The sequence below is a fragment of the Cottoperca gobio genome, chromosome 1 (assembly GCF_900634415.1).
Source record: "Cottoperca gobio chromosome 1, fCotGob3.1, whole genome shotgun sequence".
NCBI lineage: Eukaryota > Metazoa > Chordata > Actinopteri > Perciformes > Bovichtidae > Cottoperca > Cottoperca gobio.
This window is the reverse complement of record NC_041355.1, coordinates 24,692,562-24,707,596: the sequence shown is the minus strand read 5'-3', so window position 1 is coordinate 24,707,596 and position 15,035 is coordinate 24,692,562. Positions and strand designations below refer to the sequence as shown.

Genomic DNA, 15,035 nt, shown 5'->3' with positions numbered 1-15,035 from the left:
CCTTTAAAATACAGTACAACACTTCGTAGAGGCAGATCTGAGGGGATCTGAGAATCCTGTCCAGCTTCAGAGCCCCCACGTGTAGAGTTTCACATTTCCCTTTACTTTTATTTACTTCTGTCGCTTCCAGGGATCATATCAAAATGCAGTGAGGCAGCAATGCCTGAATCAGACCTGAGGTCAGTAAAGTGAATGAGCTGAAATTGCACCCAAACTAATACAGTGTCAGTACAATCACTCACTTACCTCCTTTGTATTAGTCTCATAAAACTGCTCCGTCAAATTTCTTCAGTGTTCGGAAATCCCTTTAAAGTGAAAAGAGCAACTATGAGCCGCGCAGCACATTCATCATTGCTCTGTCATCATGAGACAAGCCAGTCGACGACAAAATAGACTTGTAACATTGATTTCTTTTGACATCTCAGTAAGTTAGCTACTTGCCAACTTAACTTAGCTAAGTAAGGGATAATGTGCAGCGAGCCGGTCATTATCCCGTTTATTACACAGCTATTTACTAAATAAATCTATAATTAGACACAAAGTATTGATTTAATTATTATATTGCTTCCACTAAGAAAATAATAGTCCGTTAGATTCTACTGCCTATCACTGGTTGGAACTGCGGACATAGTAACATAACTCTGGAGCCTTCTTAACATTAGTAATTCATATTATGTGTCCACATCACCAGCCCTGACTGCTGTGTAACTGGCAATACACAAGTTCTTCCCTAAGTACAGATTGTTATCAGATGCATGAAATGAGCGCAGCGCTGATTGAGGTTTTCTGCCCGGTAACTGTCAGTGTGTTCACATTTAGTTCTTCATTCACCTTTAATCACCACCATAAACCTTCAGTGTTTACTTCTGATGTTTTCTTTGTCGTCCAGCTCTTTGTGTCTTTGTCTCCTTTTATTTTCTTTACTGGGGGCAGTTCAGCCATCATGAATCCCAGTCTCCACATATATAAGATTGAATATTAAAACAATATTCTGTGGGGTTTTCTGATGGAGTAACGGCAAACAAACGTGTGTTTTTGGCCACAGCTTTCTGCGGATTGAGATGATTGGACGCGTTCCTTATCAACGGTCTGATATACAGAAATGACAGTAAAATGTAAAAATTGACCAATCAGAATCAATTATCCAACAAAGCTGTGGAATGCCAAACAGTAACACGCCGGTCTTTCCTTCATGAAACATGAAATCCAAAGTGTCGTGCTCTCCAAACATATAAAAATGAATATTCTAACATACATACTAACGGTAACATCGTGGAAGTAATCTTCAATCCAGTATCCCTTTGTTTGGATTCTTTTGAAGAGCTTTACAGAATTATCTGGCCGCGTTTAAATAGCTTCAACACTTCGCTGGAGTGCACAAGGTAAATGTTGGGACTACTTTGCGAAAGCGAGCTGTCTGACTAGTTTGCGGGAGATTCCTTTCCCCCCGTTCCCATGCATTACTCTTATTAATATAGTTGAAGGAAAAAACAGGTTCCCACCATGTGCACGACGTATTAAATGAAACCTTGTGTGGGCGCACTCATGTGAATTGGGCGTCAGGAGAATCTCAGAACCCCACACACATGCAGAGAAGATGTTCAGTTTGTGTATAAATGTAACAAAATCTAAATGTTTTGATACATTTAAAATACATATATTTGTTGATTTCCATTACATTTATTAAACAAGAAATTATTTGTGAATCTTATTTTCTTTTTTTGTGATTTTGTTTTCCATTCATATACACAACGATATATGTGAAGTCATTTATACATGAAATCACAAAATACATTTGTGAATCCTTCTGTGTGCATTTATTAATATTGAGACTGATCGGACTCCATCATCATCATCATCATCTTTCACACAGGTTAAGTAAGCTGGACACATATTAGTCTTTGATTTGAATGTTTCCCAGCTCTGCTGCCAACAGCTCTGTCTTCATCTACCGTCCATTCTGCTCAAACAGCCAAATCAAAAAGTACGCTGAAATTAAAAAGACTTCCTTTCTTGTGATGTCACACTCATGAGACACAGGACGCTTCCTGTACAGTTCTCTGATGCTACTTCGTTTATTTGACCACATCATAACTAACATGGCCATAGACGGAATCCTAAAAGGTGACACTTGAGAGAAAACAGACTCGAGTTAAAAGTCATTACAAAGGGATGCCAGAGTTACTTAAACATGTTGTCCTTCATCTGATGCAGCAGTAACGCTAAACGTAGGCGTGATGGCTCTAAAAGAGGAAATGAAACACGACGGCTGGTGTAATTATTTTCAAGGTTAGATTTAGTGTCCACTGTAGACTTACTGTACAGCTGAATCCAAGTGGACCTGGTGCAACAAAGTGCTGGACTTTGTCCCAGAAAGTGAAATCTTTAGCAAACTATGGACAGTTAATGTTTATCAGGGAGAAGGAAGACTTGGCGTCACGACATCATCACAACCATTTAACACATTTTCTCAGAGCAGGAGCCTCATTTCGGTTTTAACTTAATCTTAAAATCATTTCCCATGCCACACAATTCTGAGGGAATGTCAGAGTGTTGCACTGGCTTCATTCTTAAAATCTTATTTTCTTTTTAAACAGAAGCCATAATACTCTATGGCAGAATAGGGTGGAGTTCTAACTACTGACCATGTTAGAAACAATGCGTCTGGTCTGAGACAACTCACATTCTTTTTTACCAGGATTCCTTTTTAGTCAATATTAAAAACTCTTCATTTATCAATAGCTATATTTCCATATAAATTCATATAAAACAATTTCAAATTAAATAGGTGACATAAAAAAAACACTTTAATTTTCAAGGCAGTTGCTCAAGGAATGAGTTTTGTGTCTTAAGGACCCCGTTAACAACAAAAGGCCAAAGCATGACTTCCTTGTTCACTTTAGTCTCCTGTTTGTTCACAGACCACACGGTGGAGAGTAGTAATAGTAGTGCATGCTGCAGTCTGGTATGAACGCCACTTAGAAAAAGAAATCCACATTTAAAATCACATCACCCTGTACAAACATGGAATCATATTCACATCTAGGAATAAATCAACAAATGAATCAAAGAAACAGGGAATCAGCATTTTGTTTTTTTCCAATGTCACAGTTTTCATCCCTCCATCAAAAGGCAAGTGGATTCACAACATCGATGGAAAGGTTCATGTGTGCCGTTCCCTCCGGCCACAGTCCATAATACATCCTACTACATACTGACCTGCTGCTGACAGACTGCAGGCTGGGACAGCAGCTCATCACTGACTCCATGCATCACACATCACAACACCACCTGTTCATGGTCCAATGAAATCACTCCATCTGGTGGATGCTTATTCAAAGTACAACTGGGCCATGAATTGTATTACATTTAGTTGACACGAAACAGCTCCTCTGTGAGAAGCCCTTCACTTTGAGTAGGAGCGGGTTCTACAGAGTGTGCATGAAATGTTATTACCATCATCATCATCATCATCATCATCGTCGTTGTCGTCGTCGTCATCATCATCATCATCACCATCATCATCATCAGGCTTTATGTTCAATGATGTTCCAAATGTGAGCGTGAAAATGGTGAAATGTTCAAACATTAAACTTCTGCACCAGTTTACCTAAATGCAGCTTCAGTCTAAAAGTGCTGATTGGTAAAGTTAGTCATCAAACCAATCTGGAGCTGGTGGGAGGTCCAGTGGGGATCGGACTCCTCTCCCTGGCAGTGGGAATGCCTGGCGCTGCTTTACTTGTATAACGTAACACCTGACTGTGCTCGGGCCTCGTGCAGCCTGCTGCGCTACAGAGAGCATACAACCCACTGAAGTTAACCAGGTCATGGTTAGTGTTCGGTCCAGCATCAGTCCAGGTGATACTCTCATTTCAGCAGCACACGTGCTGAGGTGGATGCACAGTTTAGCTCCACAGCCAGCGAGGAGTGAGAGGTGGACTCCTCAGACCCTCAGTCCAGCTGTAAGTGCTTAGTTCATAATGAAAAACTAAATGTGTCCCTCAGAGGCAGGAGGAGGTCGCAGCACCTTCTCTTCGTCTCATTGGTCCTACAGCAGGAGTCTGGTGGCCGCTCACACAGAAATCTCGTAGGTGGTGCCCCCGACGCCCGTCACCTTCTTCACCCCGCCAACCTGAGGCTTGTGGGCGGGACTCTGCGTCAATGCCGAGCTGGGATAGGCCACTCGGGGCCGGGCGGAAACGCTGACTGGGTGAGAGGGAGAGGAAGGGGCGGAGCAGGAGGAGGCGGAGGAGAAGGCCCGGCCGCCATTGGTCCGACTCAGGGGTTTCATCTGGATCAGCTCATCCCTGATTTTAGAAAGACAGATAATCAGTGTGACAGGTCGGGACAGGAAGTCCAGAGAGAGCTCAATGACACTAACATGACATTCTACAGGTCTGAAATGGCTTTGACTTCCTTTGGTCTGGGCGCAGGGAACATACACTGTGCACCTACAAGGTCAGACTGAGGTTGTACTGGCAGCTTCCAGGTGTGAATGTGACGAGGGCATTCCTGAAGGAGAGTGAATCTCCCCCTGAATAAATAAAGCTTGTATCTCAGTATGAAAACAATCATATAGGACTAATATTTCACTGATCGCAAACAGATAATCTGTGAACTAGAATACATGCGACATTCAAACTCATCAAGGTCACAGTGGAGGCCCACAGTGAGAGTGACCCCGTGCAGGTGTGCAGCGAGCAGGACAGAAACGGCAACACGTCACAAGGTCAAACAGTCCAGATGTCGTCATGCAGAAGTGTGACTGTGCCTCAAACTAAAACTAAAAACACAATTCAAAAATGTTGCTCTGCTACTGTTGTTCATTCCTGAGAGGAAACGCACAACGTTCCACGTTCCACGTATTTGAAGACCTTCCCCAGTATCATTCTTTCTGGCTTAGTTAGATTTTTTTACCTCTTTATACACGTTTGATTATATTTATGTCACATCTTGCATGTTTTCACTTACACACACTGAATGTATGTTTTTGCATGTCTTAATTAATGAATGGTTACTTGTATTGTAACATATGACAACATGAACACTGCTGGGCTGTGGATACACAGTCAGCTGAAGGCACACCATCATGTACTGAGCAAACAGAAGGTGCTAATGATAAGTAGAATAATACACCATCATACATGTAACAGAGAGAAACCTCAGACAGATGGAAGACAAGCAAAGGGAAAAGAAGAAAGAACTCACAGGAAATCTGGCAGGAGGAAGAGGAGGAGGAGAAGGAGAAGGAGGGCAGAGGAGCAGGAAGAGCAGTCAATCAGGTAGTCAGCTTTTCAGACGGGCAGGTGCTTTTTTTCAAGGTTAACAGCAAACCAATCGTCCTGACAAAAGGCGAAATTCATACTCACTTTGGCGCTTGTATTACTCCTCCTCCTCCTCCTCCTCCTCCTCCTCCTCCCATCCCTCCTCCTCCTCCTCCTCCTCCTACGCCCGCCGCATTGGCTCCAGCTGACGCAGACGCCTTTCGGACAAGGCGGTACTGCATTTCGGCGGCGGCAGCACTCGAGTAAGAGAGCGACTTGCCCAGAGGTGGGGGGTGAGGGGAGCGGGGAGGGTGGGTTGTGGATGTGGTGGAGGATCCCAGAGGGGTGTCAGTGGAGCGGGTACGGTAGGGATAAGCGTGGTGGGTTTGTGCGTAAGGGGCAGCGAAGCGGGGAGTGCGGGAGGTGGAGGAGGAGGAGGAGTGATGGTGATGATGGGCATGGTGGTGGTGATGATGGGCGTGGTGGTGATGATGGTGTGGGGGAGGCGGGGCAGAGGAGGAGGGTGGAGCCGAGGCCTGTATGGCAGGCAGGGGATGAGTGCCAAGGTGAGGCTCGCCCAGCAGATGCTCCCTCTCCGGAGGAGGCGGTGGGGAGGAGGATGTGGTGGAGGAGGAGCGGTGGAGGAAGGAGTGGTGGTGGGAGGAGCGGTGGTAGTGATGAGGCGACTGCATCTCAGCATCTCGCTGTTGGGACAGAAAGGGGGAGCTGTAGCCGCCTCCTGCTGGCGTGGGTCTCCCAGAGGAAACCTCAGGGGCGGCCACCACCCCTTTGTCGAAATCGTCACCACCTGCCAGTAAGTTGTCATATGACAGGCTCCCGTTGCGGGACGGGTGGTGAGGTGGGGGCGTCTGATTGGCTAAGCTCTTGAAGCTGGCGGAGGTGGTGGTTGCCTCAGAGATGTGGACGGCGCCTGCTGAGGTGTGCGTGGAGCTGGAAGATCGTGACGCCACTCCTGACAGGACCGTGGGGTCGGAGAAGGAGGGGTACGAGCGTCCACCAAGGGAGTAGCCAGGGATGCCCCCTCCCCCCACCTCTCTTCTCGCCTCCCTCCTCTCCTCCCCTACTCCCCCACCTCTCACTCTGTCACATGAGGTGTCCCTCCGATCCAGGCTGGGCTGGGAGCGGAAACCAGGCTGCTGACTGGACTGAAGGAGGGAGGAGGTGGAGGAGGAGGAGTCCTTGGCACTGCCAACACTCTCCCCTCGACTTAACTGGAGGAGGCATGAAGAGGAAGATGAGGAGAAAGAGGAGGGGAGGTGAAGGAGAGAGGGAAAAGAAACAACAAGAAGCTGAGCAAAAGAGCAGCATGGAGTTTAACCAGGAATACCTGCAGCACTCAAACTCCCTCTAGTGTTGACATCCTGACACAACACCTCAACTGTTCTTTGCTAGAAAAGGTCAATCCTGAAACTGTAGGTCTAAAGCGTTTCTGTAGAATATCACCACACAATGCTAAGATGAAGGAAGGCCGAGGAGAAGTGAAGACTCTGCACACTCAGTATCTGTCACTGGACCTTCATCTGAGCATTCCATTTCAATAGAGCACGCATGTGCATTGTGTATACTCTGTGCGGCACTTACCAAACAAAATACTACAAGTACCAACAGTGTTGCAAACCTTGTAGTACCTGCAGTGTCTGAATTCCAACAGAAGAGCTATTGTTCAATATCCACGCCTCTCATGGGAGCACAGCTGTGGTCAAGTGTTCTGTATTTGATGTCCTTTTATAAATGAATAAAAAGATTCACTTTTGTCAAACACTTGCTTAAGTGACAGAAAGCTTGTCTTCAAACTTAAATACGCGAGTGTATCGAGTCTTCCTTCTCCATGCGAGATATTCAACACTAAAAATGCAACAGAACGCGACACTGTAAATAGTGTGAATAACTGTTGTATGTATGCATTGTGGATTATATTAGTATTAACCATCTGTACAACAAATACACAACATAGCAAAGTGTTTCTCTCCTTTGACTAGTAGCAGGAGTACCGAGGTCACACATCTGTCTTTACACAAGACGTAATATCCCTCGTGAATTTAAAAAGAAACTATTGTAAAACTTGAATTGAACAGAAATTATTTATAAAATGAATTTTGTTGCTACTTTTATAGACGATTATGACAAAGATTAAAACTTCATACACTTCAAACGCCCAAAGAGGAAAAGTTGATTCCTCTTATCCGAGTCATCAGAAAATGTTTTCTCCATAGGAGAACAACTCAGGTGACCAGAGCATGAAACATCATATTTCATATCAAAGGGTACTTGTAGGACAAACTGCCCAATCGAGGTACATTTGAGCTTTTAATACTGTATCTGAGCTACAGGGGAACTATTTTTTTGGACATATTCTGGGGAGAATCTACAGGAGACACATTTGTAATCAGGGAGAAATGAAGGAGAGTGCTGGACTGACAGGTGGGAGGATATGGACCGGACATGGGTACAAATACTGAGTAGAACCAAAGTATCTGTACCAATCCAGAAGTATAGGTACAATCCTTTAAACACATTTTGATTTAAAACACAAAACGATGACTCTCTCTTTATTTGCCTTATATATTACTGCTGCTGTCCAAACAGTAATGCCGACACAGATGAATGCCGACACACGACTTCATGTATTCAAACAGTATTTCACCCATGTCCAGGCAAACAGAAAGGGGCGGGAAACAAAGTGAAGATTGCTCTCAGCACAATCACTTACTGATATTGATCAACAGAAAGCCACTGAGAAACCAAACCCAGATGACCGACAGGAAATCAAAAGGAAAAACAAACAAAAATGGAGATGCATTAGATTGAAATCGAAGAGGCAGGGACAAATGAAAAACTGAAACATATACACACCATGCACTTTTTAAATATGAGTGCAGCTAGGTTTTTCCGTGCGTTACTGTTCGGTTTATAGTTCTGGAGGATCTGGAGTCCACTAGCTTAGTAACTATGTCCAGCAAGGGTGCACAGACTGCTAACCTGGTCTATTCAGACATGTCTCATAAAATCTGTTTCCCTAAATAAGTGACAAAAATAACCCATAATCCATAAAGTGGTGAACTGTCCCATGCGTCTGCTGGCCACTAATATCTTTTGCTAATATAAAAGTCTCCTACTCCAATTAATACATCATCTCCTGCTAGAGTACCTGCTAATGAAAGCTGTAGGCATAATTATAGATTTTGGTCATCTCAATATCAGCTCTGATTAATAAATGTATTCTTTGATTTTGAAACAGTGTCCTTATGTTGTTGTTATTAAGACTTTCACAGAGTTAAATCAATACATTTTATTTTATGAAAAATAAAATTGCCCCCTCGTCCCATCAGTCACTTAATCCTGGTGCAGGTCCGGGTGTGGGATTAAAAGGGTTGTGTAACTATGCGATGTAGTCCTATGTCTGATTCACATGCCCCCCCCCCCCCCCACACCTGTTCAGCCTGCCCGGCTGTCTCTCCTGTGTCTGTCAGTGTGATTACCTGGTTGGCATAAGCATGTGTGAGCGCTGTGTGGTTCTTGCCGGGGCTGTAGGTGGGCCTGTATTTGTACATGGTGGGGGTGGGAGGGGGTTTGTTCAGTAGACTGCACTCTGCAGGAGGGTGTGAAGACAAATAATTAATCATTAATATCAGTGCGAAATCAACATAGAATCATAAAACTGTTTGGTTGAAAGTCAGAAAGCTTTACCCTCCGTGTTTCCTCTGGTGATTCCAGGGTAGCGGAGCTCTGGTTTAGGAGGAGGAGGAGGCTCAGCATCACATGACTGGCTCTCCATCATCTCCAGACTGGACTTGGACTGGATAGAAGAGAGATGGAAAGTCAAAGAATCAACTTTCATTTGACTGAACATATGTCACTTCATATATAATGTGAAACCTGAATAAATGAGTGGAGAAACATAATGAATACAGACGCTTCCATCCATGAACAGGATGTGAAGAAATGTCATAGCCTTCACAGGCACCACATCTCAACCTAAGTGATCACTATGGGTGTCTCACAGCTCTTCACCATTATTAAAACACCAACTGAGTATCCATAAGAAGAAGGATTCACTTCCAGAAGGGTTCTTGAGAGTTCCACAAAAAAATCTCAGTCTCATACAAAACGCTTTAATAGTTTATTTCACTAAATGTAACTTCCTAGATTGGCAATTCCACACTGTGATCTGCACCTTATCTTATCGTTTTCGCTGCCGAGTCAGTTTGACATCCTGAATATATCCTTCAGACGCACATTGTAACATGGCAAAGACATATTAGAGAGAGAGAGAGAGAGAGAGAGAGAGAGAGAGAGAGAGAGAGAGAGAGAGAGAGAGAGAGAGACTTTACAATCTGTACAGCATACGGCAACTGCTGTCCTTAGACCCATACAGCGGACCAGGAAAAAGTTGTGATAGGGATTAGTAAGTCTGATAGCAAACACAATCACCCTGCAATGAAAACTAGCAAAAATACAAGATAGCATAGCGCTTCTTATTCATTAGCCAATATTTGCCTGAACTTGGCAGGTGAACACATAATGACATGCCAATGCCAAAATTAAGGTTTGTAACTCTGTCAAATGGACCAGGTACCTCCAAGTGGCATGATGCCCAATACTGAACATATGCTCCTGTATAATAAGGGATAGGCTACATCTGCTTTGACATGCTGTAAAACTCTAGCGTTGTATTTATTAAAGCCAACCATTCAATAATTAAGGAAACAAATAAACAGCGTGAACGATGCAGGGCTCCAATGTTCACTAAGAATGTATTGCACCTAGGTGACGTTTAGAGCACAACTGCTCTTCATCACACTGACCTTATAAAGTGCTCTCAAATCTTTAATGCAAAGGAATTCTGAACATACACCGCTTCATTTGCATTTAATCAGGCTCCATGAAGCTATAAGTTAGTTATGTCTTTATTCAACTATGAGTCTTTTGCATGTGATCTGGTCAAACCTGCCCGTCGTTACTCCATCAGGGACAATCTCTACTCGACAATGATGTAAATGCTAGAAAATCCCGCGACACAATGGCACCTTCTTACATTTAAAAAGGAGACGACAGCATGCCAGCACTTACACACAGAAGTCCTGGGTGTGTGTATAGCCTGCTGCAGTCACGGCAGCACTGGAACAACAGCAGTTGGCCCATATATGCCCAGAGATGCCCTAAAGTGGTTAAATTATATTAACAACCTAACTTCCTGACAACAAGTCTCCGATTTTGGATCGCTATATTAGTGAAAATGTGCAACGTTGGTGTGTGGAATAGCTTAGCTTACTAACGTCTCAAATGCAGGCAGAGGATGCTTTATAGAGACAGCTGAGCCAGGTGACACGCAGCCCCTAACTGATTCAGTCAAACGGCCCAGCAGCGCTTGGGTTGGCACGATTCAGCCCGTGCCATTCACTGCCTAACTACATAAAAAATCTCAATGTAGTGTGGCGATGGTGATTAGCAAGTGTACATGTTACAACAAATTATATAAAGCCTTCTGTCGATCATTGTGGGATCCACTCTAAATTCTAAATTCACTCTAAATCTAAATTGTCGTGCATATATAATCGTGCAGTGGCTAATGGGTTTGATTGCCAATCATGAAAGCAGCTGTTCCCAGCCTAATGTTAGAAAAATAATTTGGCATAACGTTCTGTACATAGAAATGAAAGACATCCAGCCCACACTGGACAGTGGGCGATATTGAAGTGGGGACGCATAGTGCGGACGATAATAACGTTACAGACCTGGGATAAGGAGCAACATTAAGCCTCAATTAAAATTCCGGCGTTAAGTTAACTGTAACATTAGTAGCTAGTTTATATTAGAAAGCTGACTGTAACGTTAGCGAGTCGATATGATGGAAGGAGGGTGGAGATAACTGGCGTTAACGGTAATGAGCACGGTGATGGGGATGATATAGGGAACATGTATTACACATAACAGTTCAATGTTAGCTACACCACATCAAATACGATTCGTGGTTTATGCAAGAAGTAACGTTAGTGTGATAGGTAAGGTTCAGTATACTGCATGAGCTTCTTTTCCATGGAACATGAACATTAGCTAGCCTTAAGCTAACACTGGTTAGCCCTGGCTAGCAGCAGGCAAACACTTCACCTCACCTGTGAGGACTTTACAGCTGTTCTGGGTCCAAACACGGCGAATGAGGTGTACCAGTCTTGGTGGTGTTATTTCCTTTAGGGATTGTAATCAACAGAGACAACTCCTTGACGTTACGTCCATTATATCCATACGACTCCTTCAGCGGTGCCAGCAAGCTGTAACGTTACGAGTCTAGCTGTGGGGGCTAAGTTAGCTATTCCAGCGTCAAGCCTGTACAGATGACGTTAAATGTGTGTCTACCGTTATCTAGCCACACACCGATACGTCTAACGTTGTTTTATTAAAAACAGCTAACGTTAGCTCTGCGTTAACAAACTGTTAGCTAGCGTCAGGGCTGGAAGCTGCTTGCTTTCTGTACTTCTTTAAAATAGCTAGCATCTGTCTGCAGGTCGCTCCACTAATACAAAGGTTAAAGAGAATAAAACCAAGTGAATATTATAATCCCAAAACAATTATGTGTTCTTCTCATAAATCCATAATATTGGTGGCCAACAGATTCCCAGAGGCCGACATATTTGTCAGTAACGTTACTACAAAACTCTAATGTCAGGGTCCAACGGCAGAATTGTCCCAATAAAAATAGCACTGATTGGACGACAAGGGTGTCACTCAAATTGCAAGTGTATTCTATTGCTTCTCCATCCATGCCCGCCCCTCCCTTACAGTGCACGTCATGATTGCACTAAATTGTGATTAAATGTATTCCCCAGCACAGCAACACACAGCCTGGGCTTGTTGACTGACTGCAATAGATAATATATTTTATTGTCACTAAACATAGCTGCCACATAAGCTGTCTCTGACATGAGGTTTTAATCCTCTTGTGTGACACACTGACACAGTAACGTGTGTGTGTGTGTGTGTGTGTGTGTGTGTGTGTGTGTGTGTGTGTGTGTGTGTGTGTGTGTGTGTGTGTGTGTGTGTGTGTGTGTGTGTTCATTATCTGGACACATACACACACACACACACACACACACAGCAACACAAAGGGGAGATTAAAATGACAGCAGGGGCTATGAGGATAAACTCACACAACCAAGCTCCTTATCAACACACTCGATCTCCAAAATACCTAGAAAAGGTCACTCAGTAGAGTGCAGATCTCCACCAGGTGTGTCTGACTCTGGGACTCTGGGAGTTTTTTCACCGACCTGGTACCGTCCTGAAAAAACATATTAACCGTCCTGAAGTGAGTGTTAACCGTCCCATGTTGTTTTTTCTACTTTGTCATTATCATCTATAGTTGTTAGTGACATAATAAAACAAAAACCAAAATGTTGAGTAAATACCACTTAATTAGCAAAGATTGGCCAATTTTTTTTTTACCAGCGATGTACTCAGATCGGTCTGTTAGCTGTTAGCTCTGTTAGCCACACACATCATCCAAAACAGTCCAAAGTGAAGCAGTGCCCCTTAAAATATTAGGCTGATGGGTAGTATATAAAAAATATATATGTAAAACGTTTTTGTAGCTGTAGAAATATTTTGCATATGTGTAATATCTTCAACAGTGAGGTTTCACAAAGTCTGAGAGACAGACACATACATTTCTTATCTGTGTACGCAACACTGAAGTTACAAGATACAAGTTTCAAGCACAAATTGTGACCCTGTATTTACATTTGAGCTGAATAGTCTATCAGCACGTTAGCAAACTGTCCAATCAGGGGGTTTTCTAAACACTAACCATAGCCTAGCCAAATAACTAACATTGATGCTTCAATACTCTTTGGCCTAGCTTTGATGCTAAGCGGCGTTACGCACTACACATGCACAGGAAGAGAGCACTCCGCCCCGGCAGCTCTCGTTTTCGTTTCCATAGTCCCAAATTAGGCTACCTGGTGCAAACAAACCTGTGGGCCGAGCACCAAAGCAGTAGAGACACGGACCAACAATGTTACTTTTATTTATTCATTGTTTTACAATTTTCATTGTTAGATTCACTTCTGATCATTTTTGAAGCAATAAATCCACCGTGTTGATTTTGTTTTTATGATGGACATTTGTGTTTTGATATTTAAACAAGGGTAGAAGGACAAAGGGTGTCGTCTGCTGTACAGATTGTAAAGCCTCCAATGTGAAACGTTGGAACAAGAACAAAAACATAATTTCACTTAACATTTTTAATGGTTTTTAATTCTTTACATTTCTCCACAACAAATCAAGTCAGAAACACAAAATACATCTGCTTCTTTTGAGAAAAGGTATATACACAAAACAATTATTTTTAATTGATATTCTCTCTGGTCATTTGGTTTTTAAAGATGATAAAAATCTCTAGCTCCCTCTTCATCAACAAAATAAGTGCTGACAATCGCTGTGACCAGAATCAAAGTATTTACCACTGATAGACAATGAAAGAATGACACACAGTAGGTCGACACTATACAAGCAACAGTTGTGCATTATGATGCTTCCAATACGATGGACATACAATAAATAGGCCTATAAGTTAGCCAAGTCTGCTGGGAATCTGACATTATAGGCTATAACCTCAGATTCCCTGCAGACTTCGTCTTTTAAGGTGCACCTGCTGTATATTCTGTCTATAGACAGCTATCAGATGAGCAGCATGTCGCTTTTTTTGTGGGCATGCTGCCTTTAAATCAAGACACTTTGTACATTGCACTTAGATGTAAACCCAAGGCACTTCGTAAGCAGGCACATCATTTTTACACATACAAACAGACATTTGAATTATTTTACATATCATTATGTAATCACTAAAGCTTCTCATTGAACTATTGTCACATATTTGTATTAACACTGTACAAGCTCTCTATTCACCGGTTGTACTGGAAGCCTTGTTATGCTCTTAGCCTGAAGGCATTCACAACAAAACACATCTTTATTCATCGTGGTGTGTTGACTTTGTGACATTCAAGTGCTTCTTAAATTGCAACAGTAAAATAAAGCAGCTTTAGTGACTAGCTACTACAATTTATTTGTATACTCTACAACACATGTTTCTTATATGAACTCCTTAACTGTGCCTGCACAGTTAAGGAGAAGGTGGGAGATTTAAAACTGAGGTTTCAAACTTTAAAAACCTTTAATTTAGTTTTTTAAATATAGTCATACCTATAGAGTTAGACCAAACATCACAGAGATGCTTAGTGAGTAGGTTTCTAAGTGACTGTCAACCTGCTGAAGAGGTGTTGTCATGGCATCCTATGTCAGACTGACACTATGACAAGATGTTATGAATTCAAGTGCAGAGAGAAACCAGCTGACAGTTTCAGATAGTTTCAGAAAGCTTGTAAAATGTACCTTCCTCAATAAGCGTTTGCTTCCTTGTCTCTCTTCAGGGACATCTAGTTTCTGCTTTGCGTTTATTTCTAGATTTCATTTTCCTTCATTTTGAAGTCAAAAGTTTAAGTGATCAAATTAGTTACAATTATTTTCGACTAGAAGTCATTTTGACCACTTGGGGCAGTAGAAACAAGGTTTTGAACACAACATTGACATACACACAGTTACTTATTTCTACATCCAGCTGTTACTTAGCAACATTAGCTTTCATTTATGTTGTGTTCCTGTCCAAGCTCTGTTTTTTTGGTCTCTACCAACTCTTGAGGCAAATATCTGTCTCGATAGCTGCTAAATGCTCCACTATGTTCCTCAGCTGGTTGCTTA

General features: G+C 42.7%; 1 protein-coding gene across 1 annotated transcript in view; it reads right to left on the bottom strand.

Moving 5' to 3' along the window:
- Window positions 1-1,660: 1,660 nt before the first annotated feature.
- LOC115018129 (palmitoyltransferase ZDHHC5-like) overlaps window positions 1,661-15,035 on the bottom strand; it is a 20,417-nt gene continuing 7,042 nt past the window's right edge. Inside the window, exons 2-5 of the mRNA XM_029447000.1 lie at window positions 8,973-9,081; window positions 8,765-8,874; window positions 5,370-6,496; window positions 1,661-4,307 (exon numbers count right to left, since the gene is read on the bottom strand). Of these exons, the coding sequence (XP_029302860.1) occupies window positions 4,073-4,307; window positions 5,370-6,496; window positions 8,765-8,874; window positions 8,973-9,063 (1,563 nt within the window). The 5' untranslated portion in view covers window positions 9,064-9,081 and the 3' untranslated portion in view covers window positions 1,661-4,072. The remainder of the gene's footprint in view (window positions 4,308-5,369; window positions 6,497-8,764; window positions 8,875-8,972; window positions 9,082-15,035) is intronic.